At 46.5% G+C, this 17,485-nt stretch overlaps 1 protein-coding gene across 2 annotated transcripts in view; it reads right to left on the bottom strand.

Moving 5' to 3' along the window:
• The window catches only part of ZNF451 (zinc finger protein 451), a 1,463,718-nt gene that overhangs the window by 1,335,930 nt on the left and 110,303 nt on the right, over positions 1–17,485 (bottom strand). For both annotated transcript variants that reach the window (XM_069606175.1, XM_069606176.1), the window contains exon 3: positions 11,902–12,027. In XM_069606175.1, coding sequence (XP_069462276.1) covers positions 11,902–12,027 — 126 coding nt within the window. The remainder of the gene's footprint in view (positions 1–11,901; positions 12,028–17,485) is intronic.

The raw sequence follows: 17,485 nt of genomic DNA, 5'->3' as shown, positions 1-17,485 counted from the left end.
GTGGAAAGGTCCAACAACTCTCAAGCCAGCCTGGTTCTTCTTATGTATGGCAAAAATCCTGGAATAAAAGCCCAATCCTCTCTGGGACTTCCTCCACTGCCTGGCTCTCAACGAGCCATCTGATCTCTGCCAACAGAGTTGCTGTCCCAATCTGTGGGAATGAGGAGAGGAAGGGACTGGTAGGCGGTACCCTGTGGAGACTACAGAGAGGATCCAGGGGTCCGAAAGGTTCTAGCACCAAAAGCGCACGTGAAAGGCAAGCCTGCCCCCCACCAGAGTGACGTGACCTAAAGGGACGCGTCATGCCTTCTTTCCCTCTGAGGCTGTTGTGGAGGAGGGGGGACTGGAAAAAGCCCTTGCCCTGCCCCCCCCCCTTTTTGTTGTTTCTGCCAGTGCTGACTCAGAACCCGCCAAACTCCCACCCTTGTCGGAGCGTTGATGTGACTGGTGTATGTCTTGGGCATGGCCTTATTAAGAATAGATAAAGACTTTGCGGTTTGCGAGCTGTTCTTTTTCTCTAGTTCCTCATCCGTAGTGGAATGAAAGAGGTCACTACCCTCGAATGGAAGGTCCAATATGTGTTCCTGGACATCAGGGTTAAATTTAGTAGCCTGGAGCCAGGCCGTCCTTCTCATGTCCGTGCCGATGCCGATGGCCGGGCCAGAGGTATTGATGTGTGCCACAGTGCTCCTGGAGGGGAGTCTTTCCTTGGTCACCTGAACTGAACAACATTTTTTCACTACAGCTCCCATAATCCTTAGAGACTGCATTAGCAATTTAATTGGATTCATCTGAAAAGCAAGGCAACACAGCCTCCCTGAAGAGTGTTGGGACACGAAAGCACTAGGAGGAGGAGAACAGCAGCACAAATGCAGCAGAAGGGATCCAACCCTTTGAACATTTTGGCAACAATTGGGATCCAACCCTGTGAATTGGACACTTTTGCAATTTAACCCAGTTATATATATTTTCTTTCTTCAGGTAGTATATTGGCCAGGAATTGGAGTGCGCGCCTCACCCCCCCCTTTTTTACGTGTGCCACAGTGGACTCCATGATGCCCTGCGCTGCCAGCCTGGCTTCTCCTAGGCCCGCCTTGAAGCGTGCTTGGCTCTGCGCCGAAGTTCCGGGAGGAAGTCCACCATTTCCCGCCAAAGTCTTTGGTTAACGGCTGCCAGCATGGCATCCGCGTTGGATTGACGCAGGTGCAAGAAGGCAGAGTACAGCTTTTTCCAGTACGCCTCCAAGATCATCTCCTCCTTGCCTAGCAGTGCCGAGGTCGAAGTGGCAGAGGACGACTGAGGCTTAGAGTAGAGTGACGCCGCAGCGATCACTGATGAGTGCGGCTAGGGGATGAGCCGAAAGCAAGAGTGTATACCCCTCCATCTGCCTATACTTGGCGTTGAGGCGCCGATTGGCAGGTTGGGCCGAGTGTGGCTTGAGCCACCCCTTCTTGGCCAGGGCAACGTCATCTTTCTGCATCGGTATCCCCGTTCTGGTAGGGGGTCTAATGGGTGAGGACTTCTGCAAAGACCCCCTCGTCGAGCTGCTCAACCTCAGTTTGAGGAAGGCCCAAATTTTCTGCCAAACCTGCAAGGCGTTTGTGGAAGGCCCTGGCAGAGGACGGCATGTCGGGTCCCACTACTAGTCTGGTTGGTCTGGAGCAGGAGGTGGAGTATTGGGCGCCGTTGGATATGGTGTGGAGACCGGAGCCAGTGGCTGCTGTGGAGGCTTGTGCGGAACCGCCTGCACTGTGGGAGGTTGGGGGGGCTGGAATCGAAGGAGCCGGGAGGGGCAGTGGGAGCTGCACTGGGGACTGAGGCACAGGACCATAGGAGGAATGACTATGGGCGCCAGTGGAGTGACCCGAGGGAGCATGTCCCTGATAGCATCCCGAAGGGTGGCCCCCATCTGAGGATTTCGCATCAGCGTTATGAACCTTTTGAAGAACCAGTCTTCAGAGGCCGAAGAGGCCTCAGGTGATATTGACAGAGTGGCTAACGGCTGCTGGGGCCAGGGCACACACTGCCCGGGGTGCAGTAGATACCTGCCCTGCGCTGCTGATGGATAAACTGTAGGCCACGTACCTGGGTTGACACCAGTCCCACCTTGTGGCTCGCTCTGCCACCTGCTCCGTTCCTAGGAGTGGCATTGGACGAGCGGCCATTTTGTCCAGCAGCATGCCACATGCCGAAGTCGTGGTGCCTGGCTCACTCGGCAAGCCTCCTCCAAAATGCTTGGTGTTGGCGCATGAGGCCTACCCTGCACCTCAGGCCGAGGCCTGGAAGGCGTATTGCCCTTGGCAGAAGTGCCAGTAGTGCTGCATACAGGCCCCCCTCTCTGACATAATGCTGGTACTAGGGCGTTACCCCTTGGGTGTAACCACAGTAAAAGAACCTTGCGGTCCCTCAACACTGACCGCGGAAGGATCCGTAGACCCCTCAGCCGTGAGGCCGGTAGCTGGACTAGCCTCGGTACGTTTGCTGGTGGGAGAACCCGAGAGGTTCCTCCCGCTCGGTTGCTTCCTTGGGAAGAAGTTGCCCTTATGGGGTGTGATGGTAAATAGAGGCCTTGTCCTGGGCCTTGAGCGATGTTTGACAAAGTCCTTTAAGTCCTCTGGAGGCGACCTTTGGAAGAGCTCCCCCCACCGAGCTAGCCTGTTCTTCAGTGCGCGTGGAGTAAGTGCGTTGCACGCGGTACAACCGTCCCATCCATGGTCGGGGCCAGGGCAGCGGAGGCAAAGCGCGTGGGGATCAGACATAGGGAAGAGCCTCTCGCAGGCTGGACACCTGCTGAAGCCCGCTGAAGTTGACATGCAACGGGGAGGAGCGTGGCGTTGGAAAACCAAGTACCTGATTGAAAAGAAAAGAGAAGAGAAGAGAAGAACTATCCGGGGAAGAGCGTGTGGTATTACATGCCGAAGCCAAACCCAGGAGCACTGGTGAAATCGGCCTGTTCCAGTCGACACTGAAAAGGGGACCGAGGAGTGGCCCCGGTGGGCAGAGTCAGGCGAGTGCATGCTCCCAGGGCCGCGCCTCTAAATTTAAAGGGGAAGAAGGTGCCTTCTCCCGTCCCTCGCGAGGGACCCCCATACAGTATGGAGGAATGGGGAAAGGACGTAAGAGTATGGTAATGTTTATTTATATAGTGCCTATACACAAGCAAGTGTTTCAAAGCGCTCAAGGAAGGAAGGAACACAGGAAAAAAGAACAGTCGCTCAGAGCCCTTGAATTTCTGAGACGATAAACGGTATGCACAGGCAGATTAAGTGAATATTATACAATTAACAGCTTAGATACAGCAAATAAGCCTGCCGGATATTCTGCAGTTTTTTCAAGTGCACATTAAGGGGTGAAGACAAGGGAGAACAGACAGAACAATCTTCAGGCAGGGCTGTATACAGATTGTGCAAATGAGGGAGGGAAAAAAGAGGGGTAGGGGACAAAGTGCACCCAATCAGTAGGGACTGGTGAAGTGCGAAAAGAGAGCTCTCATGGTTATATAAGTGCAGTGTGGTGCGGCAAATGCAGAAGGACTGGCAAGGGTGCCTGGGACGTGTGAGGACTCTGAGGTACACCAGGCGACCAGTCAATAAACTGTATGGAAGGAGGCAAGAAGGAAGAGCATCGAGCTATGTTAACAGAGTAGGGTAGGAGAAGAGGAGGGTCTTGAGAAGTTTCCAGAATTTGAGAATTTCAGGCTCAAGATAGAGGGTGGCAGGGAGGCTGTTCCCGAGGGAGGCACCTGCTGAGGAAAGGGATCTCCCTCCAAATCTCTGCTTGGAGAACCGGCTCACTCACAGAAGGCTGGAGGAAGAGGACCGGAGGGCTCAATATGGACAGTATTGAGGAAGGCAACGTTGAAGATAAAAAGGTCCCAGGCCCCAGAAAGCCCTGTGGACAATGCAGGGGGTCTTGAATTTGATCCTTACAGTCACGGGGAGCCAGTGAAGGGATTTCCGTGCCAGAGAGATGCGGTCCCTAGGCTTGAGGCCAAGGATAAGTCTTGCGGTTCTGTTCTGGATGAACTGCATTTCTCACTGTTCAGTGTAGCGCTGTAAATATATACATACAAACATAATTTGGTAAATCACTGACTAGAAATCCTTGGACTAGTCTCAAGAAAAGGTCTTTAGAGATTTCCTTCATGTTCACTATCCACCCTCCACAGGAAGACTAAAACAGTCACCAATGCACTGATTCTGGTTGAGAGCCACTGCTTAGTAATAGTTTTTTCAACAGAAAGATTCTCTGGAAAGCAGTGGAATCGGCTAATAGTTTGCGTTTCTTACAGCAGAGGGAGCTGCTGCTCGATGCTTTAGGCAGCCTAGGTGCTACTTGTGAAGCAGGACATTTCGCACAGCACTTTGGGCACAGGTCCCCATTAGGTGAGCCCAGCAAGGCGCAGAGACCTATAGACACCCGTATATAGTGTTTCCTTAAATATACTGTGACCCAAATAATAAATGCAGTGGTTCGGCTAACAGTTTAAGGAAAACACTTAAACAGTACACAGAGCTGTCCTTAAAGTGAACACCCCATGAACAAATGGATTTGTCCCCCATTTACAACCCAGAATATTTCCTCCAAATCTCTAATAGAGGTACTTCGTCAATGGCGACTAACACTGCATTACCGCCACTAGTATTGTGGTTCATTTTCAGATGCAATAGGTGTCTGGATTAGTAAGAGTTTGGCAGTATTTCCAGAGTAACGAATGCCAAATTTGCAATGAGGCCCACTGTCCCGAGCCTCACTCCATGCAGCGCGAGTTCCCGAAGGAGCAGGAGCTGCCCATAACACTGCCGGAGCAGTGCACCATCAAGTACATCACCCCTCAGCAGCAAGGTAAGCCTGCAGGCTATTTGCAGCAGCAGAATCACCAGCTGGCCGCAGCGCGGACGACCGCAACACATTTTATGCTAATAAATGCATAAATAGCATCAGCCAGAAAACGACATTTTAAAAGCATTTTCACCTTACTTTTGCATCCTGACCCGTTGGATTGCCCAAGCGCCGCCATCAAGAGACACGAGGCTGACCACTTGCCAAGATGGCCGCCTCATTCACTTAAGTGTGTGCCCCTGCCCAATACCCCTACCAACCTCTATCCTGAGGTCGGATTAGCGCAGGCTGCCTTTTTCTCCACCAATCACGTGCCGTCAGGTGCACGCTGTCATCCAGCACGAAGGCACAAGCACAAAGGCTTGTACCTGTCCCGAGCCTGCCCAGAGAGTGACCAGAGGCCAAGGCCGGAACCCCTGCTGCTCCTGTATCTTCCAGATTCCCTGCTGATCCATGTGCATTACCCAAGGAGCTGCGAAATCACTATTAAAATCAGCTGTTAAGCATTAACTATTCTATCCTCATTGCCTCCGATACTTACTGACCCCATACATTTGACAATTATCTATAGGCAACATAACGACTAAAGTGATGCCTATTTCAACAGCTACAGCTTGACACTTCTACCACCAGCATTAGTATGCTCTGGTGTCATCACCTGTAGCCACCTTTGTCTACATTACACCAAACTGCTTTGAAGTAACCGTGTTCTATAATCTTCTGTCGCCGGTGAACCTTATTGAGAAGACTCTGTTACCCTGTCAACTAGAGTCAATGCCTAATCTTGGGGCCCGCCTGCTTTAAACCCCTGCACTCTAGCCTGATAGAATAGAATGCCTATTGTTGTTACAGTCTGCTATTGCCTATTGTTGATGCAGCCTGCGTTTGCCCGTTGTACTGTACTATTCACTCATTGCCCACACCAGAAAACTGAACCTAGGCATACCATAAAGTGACCCACCCACCCTCATCTGTTCTATAATAATTGCACCCCAGCTTAAACAGTATTGAAATCGCTCCTACCTGTCTGCACAGTGCACAGTGCATTCCAGCCTATACTGTGAATTTTTAATTTAGGTGAACCCCTGCTGCTATAATTGCTCCCAAAATTGCTCCTACCTGTTTACACATTGCCTTATAGCCTATACTGTGAATTTTTAATTTAGGTGAACCCCTGCTGCTATAATTGCTCCCAAAATTGCTCCTACCTGTTTACACATTGCCTTATAGCCTATACTGTGAATTTTGAATTTAGGTGAACCCCTGCTGCTATAAATGTTCCTACCTGTTTACACATTGCCTTATAGCCTATACTGTGAATTTTGAATTTAGGTGAACCCCTGCTGCTATAAATGTTCCTACCTGTTTGCACATTGCATTTTTAGCCCAAATTGATTTTTAAACCTAGGTGTACCTCTGCTGCTATAATTGATCCTACCTGTTTGCACATTGCATTTTTAGCCTATACTTTGATTCTTGAACTCAGGTGTATTCCTGCTGCCAAAATTACCTTTGTAAATATCATGCCCAGCTTGCCACATTTACGCACTTTTAGTCTATGGGTGCTAACACGTGACGTCTCTCCGCCTGCCCCATAGCATTGTGACCATCGCGCCGCCATCTGCCTGCCCACCCTAAACACAGGCACTAGTGCCCACTCTGAGCTTACTCCCTATATATGGTACCCCTACCATTAGTCAGCCTACCTCCACATAAATTATGTATTTGCCAGCAATTTACACAGTCCTACTGAGGACTATCCTACACTTACTCATCACAATAGATGTCAACATGCCTCACTCTCTGCCCTCCCTGGCGTCTGCGACACTCCCGAATGATCCCAAATACTTAAAAGACATGATCACTAGACCATGCAATCTCTCCCAAAGAAACCTTAAAGTTTGCGCCAGACTCCCCAAAATGTACAAACCCACAGCCAAATCTCTAGACCTCCTCTCCAACAACCTATCTAGAAACCAAAGAAATGCCCAGCCCAATACCAAAATATCTTCGCACAACTCGACCAACATTCAGTACCCACTTCAGCTCAACAGCCGACTCTCTCGAGACCTTACCACCTGCCTAAATCCCCACATATATACTGAGTTACCATCTACTGAGCCTATACTGCCAGGTATAAGAGGAGCCTTATTAAATGCCCGGTCTCTGGTGGCACACGCCACAGAAATAGCCAACCTTATCACTACTGAACAAAATGGAGTTCCTCGCCATTACAGAATCCTGGCTGCATTCAGCAGCTGGCCCTGCAATTATGCTTGCTATTCCTGAGGACTACACTCTTAAGAATAGACCGCACCTCCTGTCGAGGCGGTGACCTAGCCATAATTGCTAAAACTAGTCTAGCACTAAGACTTGCTCCTCCACTACAGGTAGACTCTTGCGAACTCTTGACTGCCTCAACTACTCAAACTATATCTATCCACCTTATCTACAAACCTCCAGGCCCTCTAGGATCCTTTCAGGAAGATCTCACTAACATCCTCTCGGATAACCTCAAAAATATCACCAAGTCTTCTCCTAGGAGATTTCAATCTTGGCTACAAAGACCCTTCAGATTCTAATGCCACACAAATCGAGGAATTAGGCTTTGTCCAAAAGGTAACAGGCACCACTCACAGTAAGGGCAGAACCCTTGACTGGATAGCGGAACACCATTGTGTAACTGCCATTAACGCCATAACACCCTTGCCATGGTCTGACCGCCACCTGATCTCTTTCGCCCTTGAAGTCACAACCCCTCATCATACTATCAACATAGCTCCTGCTATTCCTACAAGGAACAAAAAGAACATTACAGCTGACAAACAAATTCCTCTGATCATCCCTACCTTGAACTTACTCCCTGACTCTGCAGACCCATTTACCTTGGTCGAAGAGTACAACAAGGTAATGTTATCCGCTCTGGATGCCATAGCACCCTTGAAAATCAGAAAATGCAAAAAAAAAAAACCATGTTAACTCACGGTTCTCTCCCCACCTAAAAGCCATTAGACTTGAGAACCGTAAGTGTGAACAGATATGGAGATTAAACCCTTCTGAAACTAACAAAAACAACCTCACAAAACTAGCCTCCCTATACAAAAAAGAAATAATCCTTGCTAAACAAGAATCTTACAATTTGCGCATCACCCAAGCCAATTCCAATACAAAAACTATTCACAATCCTTAAAGAATTGGAAACACCTATCCGAGCCCCTGACACCTGCCTTAAGGACAAAACATGGTGCACTAGTATTCAGAGTGCTCTAGCCAATAAAACAACAACCTTGCAGGCTAAAATCAACAAAAAAGAATCCCTCCTCCTCACCTCCAACCCTAAAACTATTACAGCCCCCGTGCCCTCGAACACTTCACCTCCCACCCTGTCCGAACAACCTAAACCTCTTTTCAACTTTAAGAAAGTATCCATTCCAGAAGTTGGAAAAGTCATCTTAACTCTCAAACCTTCCAAATGCCATGGCGACCCTCACCCCGCACAAATTATAAAGGATGCCGCAAGGGACCTTTCCCCATTCATAACCAAACTTATAAATGCCTCATTCTCTTCCGGAACCATTCCCAACAACTTGAAACAGTCGGGGTCCTCCCACTTCTAAAAAAACAAACGCTTGACCCGACCATTCCCACAAATTATCGTCCCATCACGACAGTGCCATTCCTGCTTAAAATTCTGGACAAGGTAGCGTACCTCCAAATTCAACAATAGTTGGAATGCAACCACCTCCTTGGGGTACGCCAGCCAGGTTTTAGACTGCAACACGGAACGGAAACCACACTGATTGACCTTAAAGCACAAATAGACACCCTGAGAGCAATGGTAACAGCACTACTTCTGCTGCTTGACCTCTCAGCGGCGTTTGACTTGGTTGATCATAAGACTCTCTGCCTCCACTTACACTCGGACACACACTTCTCACAAGAAGCCATAGGCTGGATTCATTCCTCCTTAGATAATAGAACGATGCCGGTCTTTGCACCTTCAGCAGTCGCAGACCCTATTCCTATCACTTGTGGTGTGCCTCAGGGCTAATGTGTTTCACCCACTCTGTACAATATCTTCACGAAGCCCCTTTTTGATGATCTAGATGGTCTGGGTATCACCTACACTAACTATGCAGATGATACACCGATCCTCATCCCGTCGACAGGACATTACAACAAGTATTTGGCCTTTGTGAACAGAGTATATCTCATAATCCAGGCATGGATGGCATCTCATGGACTATGCCTGAATGATGATAAAACGGAACTCCTCATTCTGGGCACCACGGCCAATCTCAAGAAATTAGGCCATCTATATTTTATCTTCACCATAGACAACAACAACATCCCAGTAGCCAAGGAAGTGAAAACTCTTGGCTTCTACCTAGACTCCACTCTCACCTTCAAAAAACAAGTAAACTCCATGGGCTCGGCCACCACGTACACATGCAAGTTAATTAGGGCAGCTAGGCCATTCCTTACACCTAACAACTGCATCACTTTAGCAAGAGCCTTGGTATCATCTAAACTGGATTATTGCAACGCCCTATACATAGGCTGCAAATACATTACCAATAAGATCCAGATCTTACAAAATAATGCTTCAAGAGCAGCCCTCAACATTCCTAAGAAAGCCCACATATCAGACTTCAGAAGATCCAACTACTGGCTCTCCACCAAAGATACAATTCTCCTCAAATCAGCCTCCCTAACTCCTAAATGCCTACTAATGGCCGCCCCCCAGTACCTTACTTCCAGATTCCGGAGACAATCCACTAACAGCCCTTCCAGAACAGCCAATGCCAATCTACTTCAAGTGCCTAGCTTCAAGAGCATGAAGACTGGTGGTACCAGCTTGCCGGTCAAAGCTGCCCAAAACTGGAACTCACTTCCACCTTCTTTAAGAGAAGACATGCCCTACCCATGCTTCAGATTTAGCCTCATCCAATGGATTAAGGAGCATGACATTTGACCCTCTACCACACTGCCACACCACTATCCATTATTGCGTATAACTGTATATATTTCTGTATCTGTATAATAGTATATATTGTATATAACTGTTGCTTGATGTCCTCTGATCATTTTTGTTCATTTGTATGATATAGCACAGCACTGCTCATTAATATTTTGTACTGCAACGCACAGCAATGTAACCTAAGCTGAACAACCCTCTTTTCCTTCTTCTGCGCCCCAATACCCCTGGGTCTGGTGCGCATAATAAATAAACTGTGCCTTATGAGCATTACTATTTGTTTTACCATCACAGAAACCGTTGCCTGTTGAAAACGTATTTTGCACGCCAATTTGTTAAAGCATTTACTCGCATAGCAACACTGCAAATATGCTAAAGTTATTAGTTATGGCCCTCAGGACATTGTGTGTAGCTCATTGTTAGAGCCAGGACTCATCGAGCCAGGGGTTTAGAAAATTATCATGATCGGTCTTAAACTGGAAAGAAAAAAGATACAGGGAAATTCTGTGCTTTGCACAAAAAGTAGAATATAACATTCTTTGAATGCACTACCTCAATAGGTTGAGACATGTTGCTCATGTAACAGTATTAGTTCACACAATATAATCAATTTCAAATGCACTGTAAATTTGTGCAAAAAACAGCGTATAATGCCTATGCAAACTTCTTTTGACTACTAAGACCTTAGCCAAAAACAATACCTTGCTGACAAAATGGCAAATTAGTGAGAAAAGGAAAACGTAAGTCTATGAGTCAAAAGGGTTCAGTTATTTAACCAATTCCACTGACAACAGATGTTACAATCTGAAGACTGAAAATGTTTATACAACTAAAGCAAAAGTAAATGCTCACTATTTTAAGATTGTCAGATTTATATTTTTTTACCTGATATTGTTTCATGAACAACGTGTGGCCAACCTATTTAAGGAATGCAATCAATCAAGAATGTTATGCGCTAATACTTTGAGTGAAGCACAGCATTTCCTTTTATCGGTTTTAATTATTGAAATAAATAGACCATTTACATATCACAGAGCACTAGTTTAATCACCTTCAACTGCTTAAAAGGTAATCAACACTCATTGGTCCGTATTTCATCAACCTCTGGACAAATCGAGGCAGAGCCTGCCCCATCAGGATTCATGCCTGTGACGTGTTAACCAAGTCTCCAGGCATTTGCCCCGGAGTCCCTCAACACCACACCCGGATTTATCGGTTACTCCTTCTCTGCACATATCTTAATTGTCCTCCCATAATAAATAAGGTGATTAGCTGTTTTATTTTCATAAACTGTTTAAAATGGACTTGCGTTCAGACGGGTTATAAAAGATCAGAATTTTGACTAACGAGGAAAGGCACAAGTGTGTTCATGTGATCAAGCGGAGATAAGAAACATTGCTTCCACAATGCCCGGTTGATCTGCAATAGTTGCATGCAAAAACACAAGCCACAACTTTATTTTCAAAATCACTACGGTTGAGATTCGCACAGTATTAAAAAGCCAAATAACCTAACATGACCGTTTCCAATATTTATCCACTGTAGTGAAATAGTGTTTTGTCATTACCTTGTTTGCCATTGAAGCAGTAAAATAGTGAAAAAATTTTCATCTTGATGAATGGCACCAGTGTTTCAGGTATTAATGCAGTTTTTAGGAGACCTTTTAACATGAACTGCATCTTGCCTCCCAGAGTTTGGAAAGGCCACCAAAGCATTTTGCCCTATGATCCCTGACCATACAGGAGGGGGCTAGTGGAAAGAAAACAAGAACGAGGCCATCACAATTTTTTTTTCATAACCAATGCATTTCCACAGGAGGGAGGAAGTACTCACAAAATCAAGGTTTCATTGTGTGTGGTAGGAGTTCATTTTAACTTATGAGAGTGTGTATGCTGCCAATGTAAAACTCCTGCAAGGATGCCAAAGAATTCTGCACACATCACGCCATACATTATTTGCTGTTGACTAATCAGACTCCAAACTCTTCAGAAGTAAGTTAATCCACTAAAAAAGGACATTTAAATAACATATTAAATAGACTTATGACAAAAAGCCTTTTGCGAATCCAGTCACTACCTTACCAAAAAATCTTTGTTTCGTGCTTCCTTCTCCCTTCTCTCCACCTCAACTTGGCGTTGAAGACGGTCGAGGGTTGAAGCAACCCTATCCCTTTGCAGGTCAATGTAGTCTTTAGGTTTCACTTTTCTCTACAAGCAGAAAATAACTCGTGTTAGAGATTAAAGAAGAATGAGCTTCCAACAGTGTAGGGCATACCATGCAGTTAGCCTACATCAGGGAAAATAAAATGTCCATAATAAAAAGAAAAAAGTGAAAGAAAATCATTTGTTCGGAAACATGCAGCCTAAATTGTGGGTCAGGGGGGGCAACCAAAGCGGTATGACAACATATCTTTTGCAAATGTTTACTATATGAAAACTATAGGACATTAACAGTCAACACTGGTTTGCAGTATATGAGGACTGCCCGGTCGCGTACTTTATAAACCATCTCCATTAAGCTCTAATTTGTACAAAACACAATGTGCCAGTTATAGCCAAAAGAAATAAAGAAACATTCCCCAAAAGCCTAATGCTCCAACTAAACTTAGAAATATTCACTAATTTAGGGAAAACAAAAAATATAGAAAGCACAAGTTTGCAACCAATTTACTTCAGTGTGATAAAGATAACTTTAAAAATCTAATTTATAATGTCCACTAGCACATATGGCTTTGCAAAGCACAACAGTCCACTTCAGATGCAGTTCCAAAATCGACAGGGAGAGGATGGTGTGTCCATTTATATTTTACAAGCTGCATCTTACAGTTTACATTTTTGGAATGGGAGAGCAGTAAGAGCGAAAACAATCCTGCTGAACCCAGGAGCAAAGGCACCCCAAATACAGCAGGAAAGTCCTTAAACGCAAAGGTTGTGAACTTGCACCATAGTAAGACTAGCTTCACATTCTCACAAAGCCCCAGCTCCAGGTGCTCTAGGAAGCCAAATCTCATCCAAGCATTGATTTCATTTTGTGAGCACATTACCCCTGCTACACAACTCGTCCATATACATTGCACTTGACAACCTCCATCACAAGTGCAGTAGGATAAATCCTGGAAAGTCAGATTGTGTACTGGATGCATACCCTAAAATAGACTCAAACGTTGCCCTCCCCCACCTACTAGGTAACAGGTCAAGTATCAAAGATGATATCCCTCCAGAAGTTGATAATAAGCAATGAACCCATAAACAGGCCAACAACTCCATCAGAATTGCGAGCCAAGAGTAAACATGACCTACACGTTCAATGTGGCATGTGTACGTCATAGCAATTAACCAAACAGGCGTCATGTTATTTGCATCCTTGTGTGCCCCAGCAATGGGCCACTGCCATCCCAGACAAACATTTTGTCTTCAGCAGGCAACAGATCCAAGCATAACAAGAACCTTTAAAAGGGCACAAGGTCTGAACGATAATTAAGAGCATAAACAAATGTGTGCCAAACGTAAACAACTGGGTCCCTGCTTGACTCGGCTCCCATTGCCTTTGTAATCGTTTCACAATAGTCAACTTGGCTGAGCAGAGATCCTTCCACATTATTGCCATTTGCCACATGGCTGGTGTCGGGCCTAACGAGATAAATCCAATAAGTGTCTTTTCTTTTTAGACAATGCTCCCAGAAGACGCATTTTGGGTTCAGTGTGCATTTTCAGGTATTTACTACCTATTCCCAGATTTTCGATACAACTTTGCACCTAAAAGATATGGAAGAAACCACCACCCAAACTACTTTGCAGGGAATATGGACTAGCCTCCGATTAACCCCATGTATAAAACAAGGGGTCAGATTTGCCCAGTGCATAATTTTATATATCCAAGCCGGGCATTGCGAGAAACCTCCTTTGTGTATGAGACCACATACCATGATCCACCAAGCCGCACAGCTCCCCATATCTCCTTCGCTCTCAATATCGCTTTAGAAGTTTTAGGCCCATCTGCTTTATACCGTGCAGAGATACACCCAGGCCAGAGAGAACACCATTTACGGATGTAGCTGGGCGCACGTAGGAAAGTACAGCTAGGTCTCTCTGGCTGCTGGGACAATAGATGCATATTTCAGGAAGGTTTTGCAACTTTCCACTCCCTATACAATACCTCAGAACAGTGGTATTCAAACTTTACGCCAAGCCCCCCTTGAGTACAAATTGTGTTGCAAGCCCCCCCAAAATGCACGTATCTGCTATATTTTACATTTGAAGCAGCCACCGTAATCACTTTCCTTAGAGCTTAGCGCCCCCACACCCCCTACGAGGGCCAGCCCCACAGATGGAAGACCACTGCCTTAGAATTATCCCTAAAAGCATCAGACACCCACCTTCATGTACCTGCCCAACAGTCTTGCTACCCCAAATTGCAGGAGCAGCATGTCCAACGGTCTACTGCTGTACAGTGGGATCTCTGGGAAATATAGGTCTCTGTATACCGCCACAGAGGTGGTTTATGCCACAGACCCCTTAGGACTAAGATAGACTAACACCTTCACCACTCCCATGGTTACAAACGGAACGCACAGCAATGCAACGGGAAAGTTTTCTGGACCTTCAGAGAGTGCCAATCCGAACTAGCTCCAACAAGCCATACCACTAAGTATTGCATTTGTGCTGCCTTGCAAAATGCCCTAAAATCTGGCAAACCAACCTCCTCTTCCTTGTAGGTAGGATATACGGTTGACTGTGCAATTCTGATAGATTTCTCTCCCCACACCAACCATTAAGGTAATGCATCCAAAGTGGTGAAGTATGATTTGTGGCACTGACTGGAAAATATGCAGGGATCTGAGAAGTGCAATCCTATCAAGGCTTCTCGTCACGTGACTGATAACAGGAAACGCAGACAAACAGCAATACTACTAATCGATGTCCTCAGCTGTCCAGAAACAAAGCATATCCCTCATCCCATTCACTACCGACCTATATGCCCAAATATGGAAATGTCTTGCGATGAATTGAAGGAATTCGTTCCTTCTCTCCAAGGGGGAGACCCGCCAGTCTAGGGAGGTGAGCCCGCTTTGCAACACCTTCCCTAGGGGTCGAGGCAAGTGGGACCCCACCAGAGAGACTGCCCCTTTGGGGACAAAGGATTCCAGTTCCCGTGAGGAGCTCCCTGTTGGCCTCCAAGTGATAGCTTACATGGACTATATACCAAATTGTTATAAACTCATGAAAGAGAACGTTAAGTTATATTATGAACAACAAGAAATTTAAGATATCCCTTTAAATTAAAGTCTCCAATGGACTGCCAGGAGGAAGCTAAAAAGGTGTGAGGGACTAACCAGTGAGAGAGAGAGGGGGGGGGCCCAGAGAAAGTGAAGGCCCAAGAGATGCAGGGTAAGCTCCCTCTGCGTAATGGAGTGGAAGAAGGCAGGGCACTGTGAGAATGCAGAGTTAATGTGCGACAGAGCCACTCCAGCGCAGAACCATAAACGTTGAGCAACCGAGGTGCAAGAGTAGAAAAGTCAGGCGGATGAGAGAGCGGATGTGGCGCGAATACAGCATCAGGAGTGGTGGGCAGTCTGCCCATACAACAGCGCCGAGACCATCCAGGGGAGTAAGCAGCTCCCAGCCTGAGTCACGATCCCCATGACATCCCAAAGATGAGAACGGCACATCCAGGAAGGAGACGCTGTAGAGAACTGTTAGGCAGAAACCTGTGCAGTTCCCTTAGGGACCACTGCAAAAGGCTTAACACTACAGGTGTTGGCAGTAAACCCAATTGGTAGCAGTCTGTACCACCCAGATTTACCTGGTAGCTGTGGCTGAGCAGCCAGACTTCTCTCAAGAAGAGTTAGACAGTATATAGAGTATACAAGATAGGTACCAAAATACAGTAGCACAAGCAAACACTGACCAGAGCTTTGGTATCAAAGTATATCATTATTTATTTAAAGACACACTTAGAAACACTCCAGTACTATTATTGTAAGCAAGTTCAAACCACAGTCACTATTAATATATATACATCCCTTATTCCTTATTAGACAAGTTTTAGTTAACACCACTTATTTTCAGACAGAGGTGAGCGCTTAACTAAAGATGGCACTCCAATAAGTTATCAAAAAAGGGAGGGAAAAGGCAGAAATTAGAAAAGCACACAACACAATACTTTAGAGCACTCAGCAAGGCAGGAAAGTCAAAGTCTACTTGTGAGCAAAAAGTTCAGAGGCCCGGCTCCCTCTTAGAGAGAGTAGAGCACCAATGTGCCCAAGATCACACAGTTTTAAAGCAGAGAGTTTAAAAAGGAATTAGTTCAGCTCAGAAAAGTTCAGTTAGCCAGCCTAGGCCCAACCCAAGTGGTAAGATGAGGATTTACGAGACACCCCACACAGACTGTTGCGAGGGAGGCCAGGCGGACACAGTACCTTGAAAGTGGAGAGAATCCTCCAGCGGGGGCAGTTGTTCCTGGCAGTGGGTGCAAGTCGCAGCGTCGTCCAGAGGAAGAGAAGATCTCGACGTGGAGGAAAGCTGAAGGTCGTTGCACTGCCAGGGAAGAAACCAGCCGCAGAGTTCTCGGGTTAAAAGGTACTACCCTTTTATTTGCGGTAGTGGTAAAACGTGGTATCCCGGTTGCCGGGGTGCTTGACACAGGCAAGGGGGCCACGAGATGATCCGGGAAGGCTAAAAAAGGCAAACTGGTTATCCCCACCAGTCAAAGGAAGAAGACTCTTCGGGATGAAGATCTCCTCTGTCGTTGGAAGAAGTGGTGAGTCGGTTCAGCAGGGCTCCACCGGTGGAGTCGTTGTTGCAGGTCGGCTCAGCTTCTCCCTCTTCGGATTCTTTGGTCCTGTGGCGACGTCTGAAGTTCCAGTCCCCAAAGCCCTGCTTTTATGCAGCAAACCCCCATTCATCAGTCCTAGCTGTCACTCAAACATGCCAAGTGGTGAGCCGGGCGGCTCACCACTGGGCCAATCACACAAGACTGCGACTTGAGTTGCCGAGGCAACTCAGTCCAGGGTGCCTAAACCCCCTCTCCCACACATCCTGTAGACCCAGACAGAGTGGCACCACTTTTGGAGGCTTCTGTGTAGAAGCCCGCCAAAAAGTGGAACAAAGGGCTCGACTTGGGTTGCAGTTACAGAGGCAAACACAAACGCCATTTTAAAACCGAGTCCTGGCAAAAAGACCCAACCGGGGAATAAATATTAAATAAATAACCTAGTGGTATCTTTAACATTGCACCAAAAAGTGGTGCGTTTAAAATGAATGGGAAAATCCCATGGTAAATATTCTTAAGGATTATTTCGCATGGTAACCACTGCCACCAGCCAGAAACTCGAGGGGGGACTGCACAGTGCCCCCTCGAAAAACAGACCCAGGGGCAATCTAATTACCCCTACCAGTACTTCCACAATATGATGGTTTGTACTGGTCCTGTGCCCAATTTAAGACTAGTAAAGCCAATGGTGACTTTACATGCCCTGGGAGACAGTAGTCAGTCCCAGGGTATGGAGTCTATGTTTGGGGGTCACTACGACACCCCTGTGTTACTGCACTGAGGGTGCTGTGTAACACTCTTACCAAAAACCACATGAAACCCTATGGAGTAAAAGACCCCATAGCCCATAAAACACATTACAAAGTCAAAGGATATCTCAAATCATGTCTAAGA

This window comes from Ambystoma mexicanum, chromosome 4p (genome assembly GCF_040938575.1).
Source record: "Ambystoma mexicanum isolate Mex_15411 chromosome 4p, UKY_AmexF1_1, whole genome shotgun sequence".
NCBI lineage: Eukaryota > Metazoa > Chordata > Amphibia > Caudata > Ambystomatidae > Ambystoma > Ambystoma mexicanum.
Note: the sequence above shows the minus strand (reverse complement) of the source record. Positions and strands in the feature narration are given on the sequence as shown.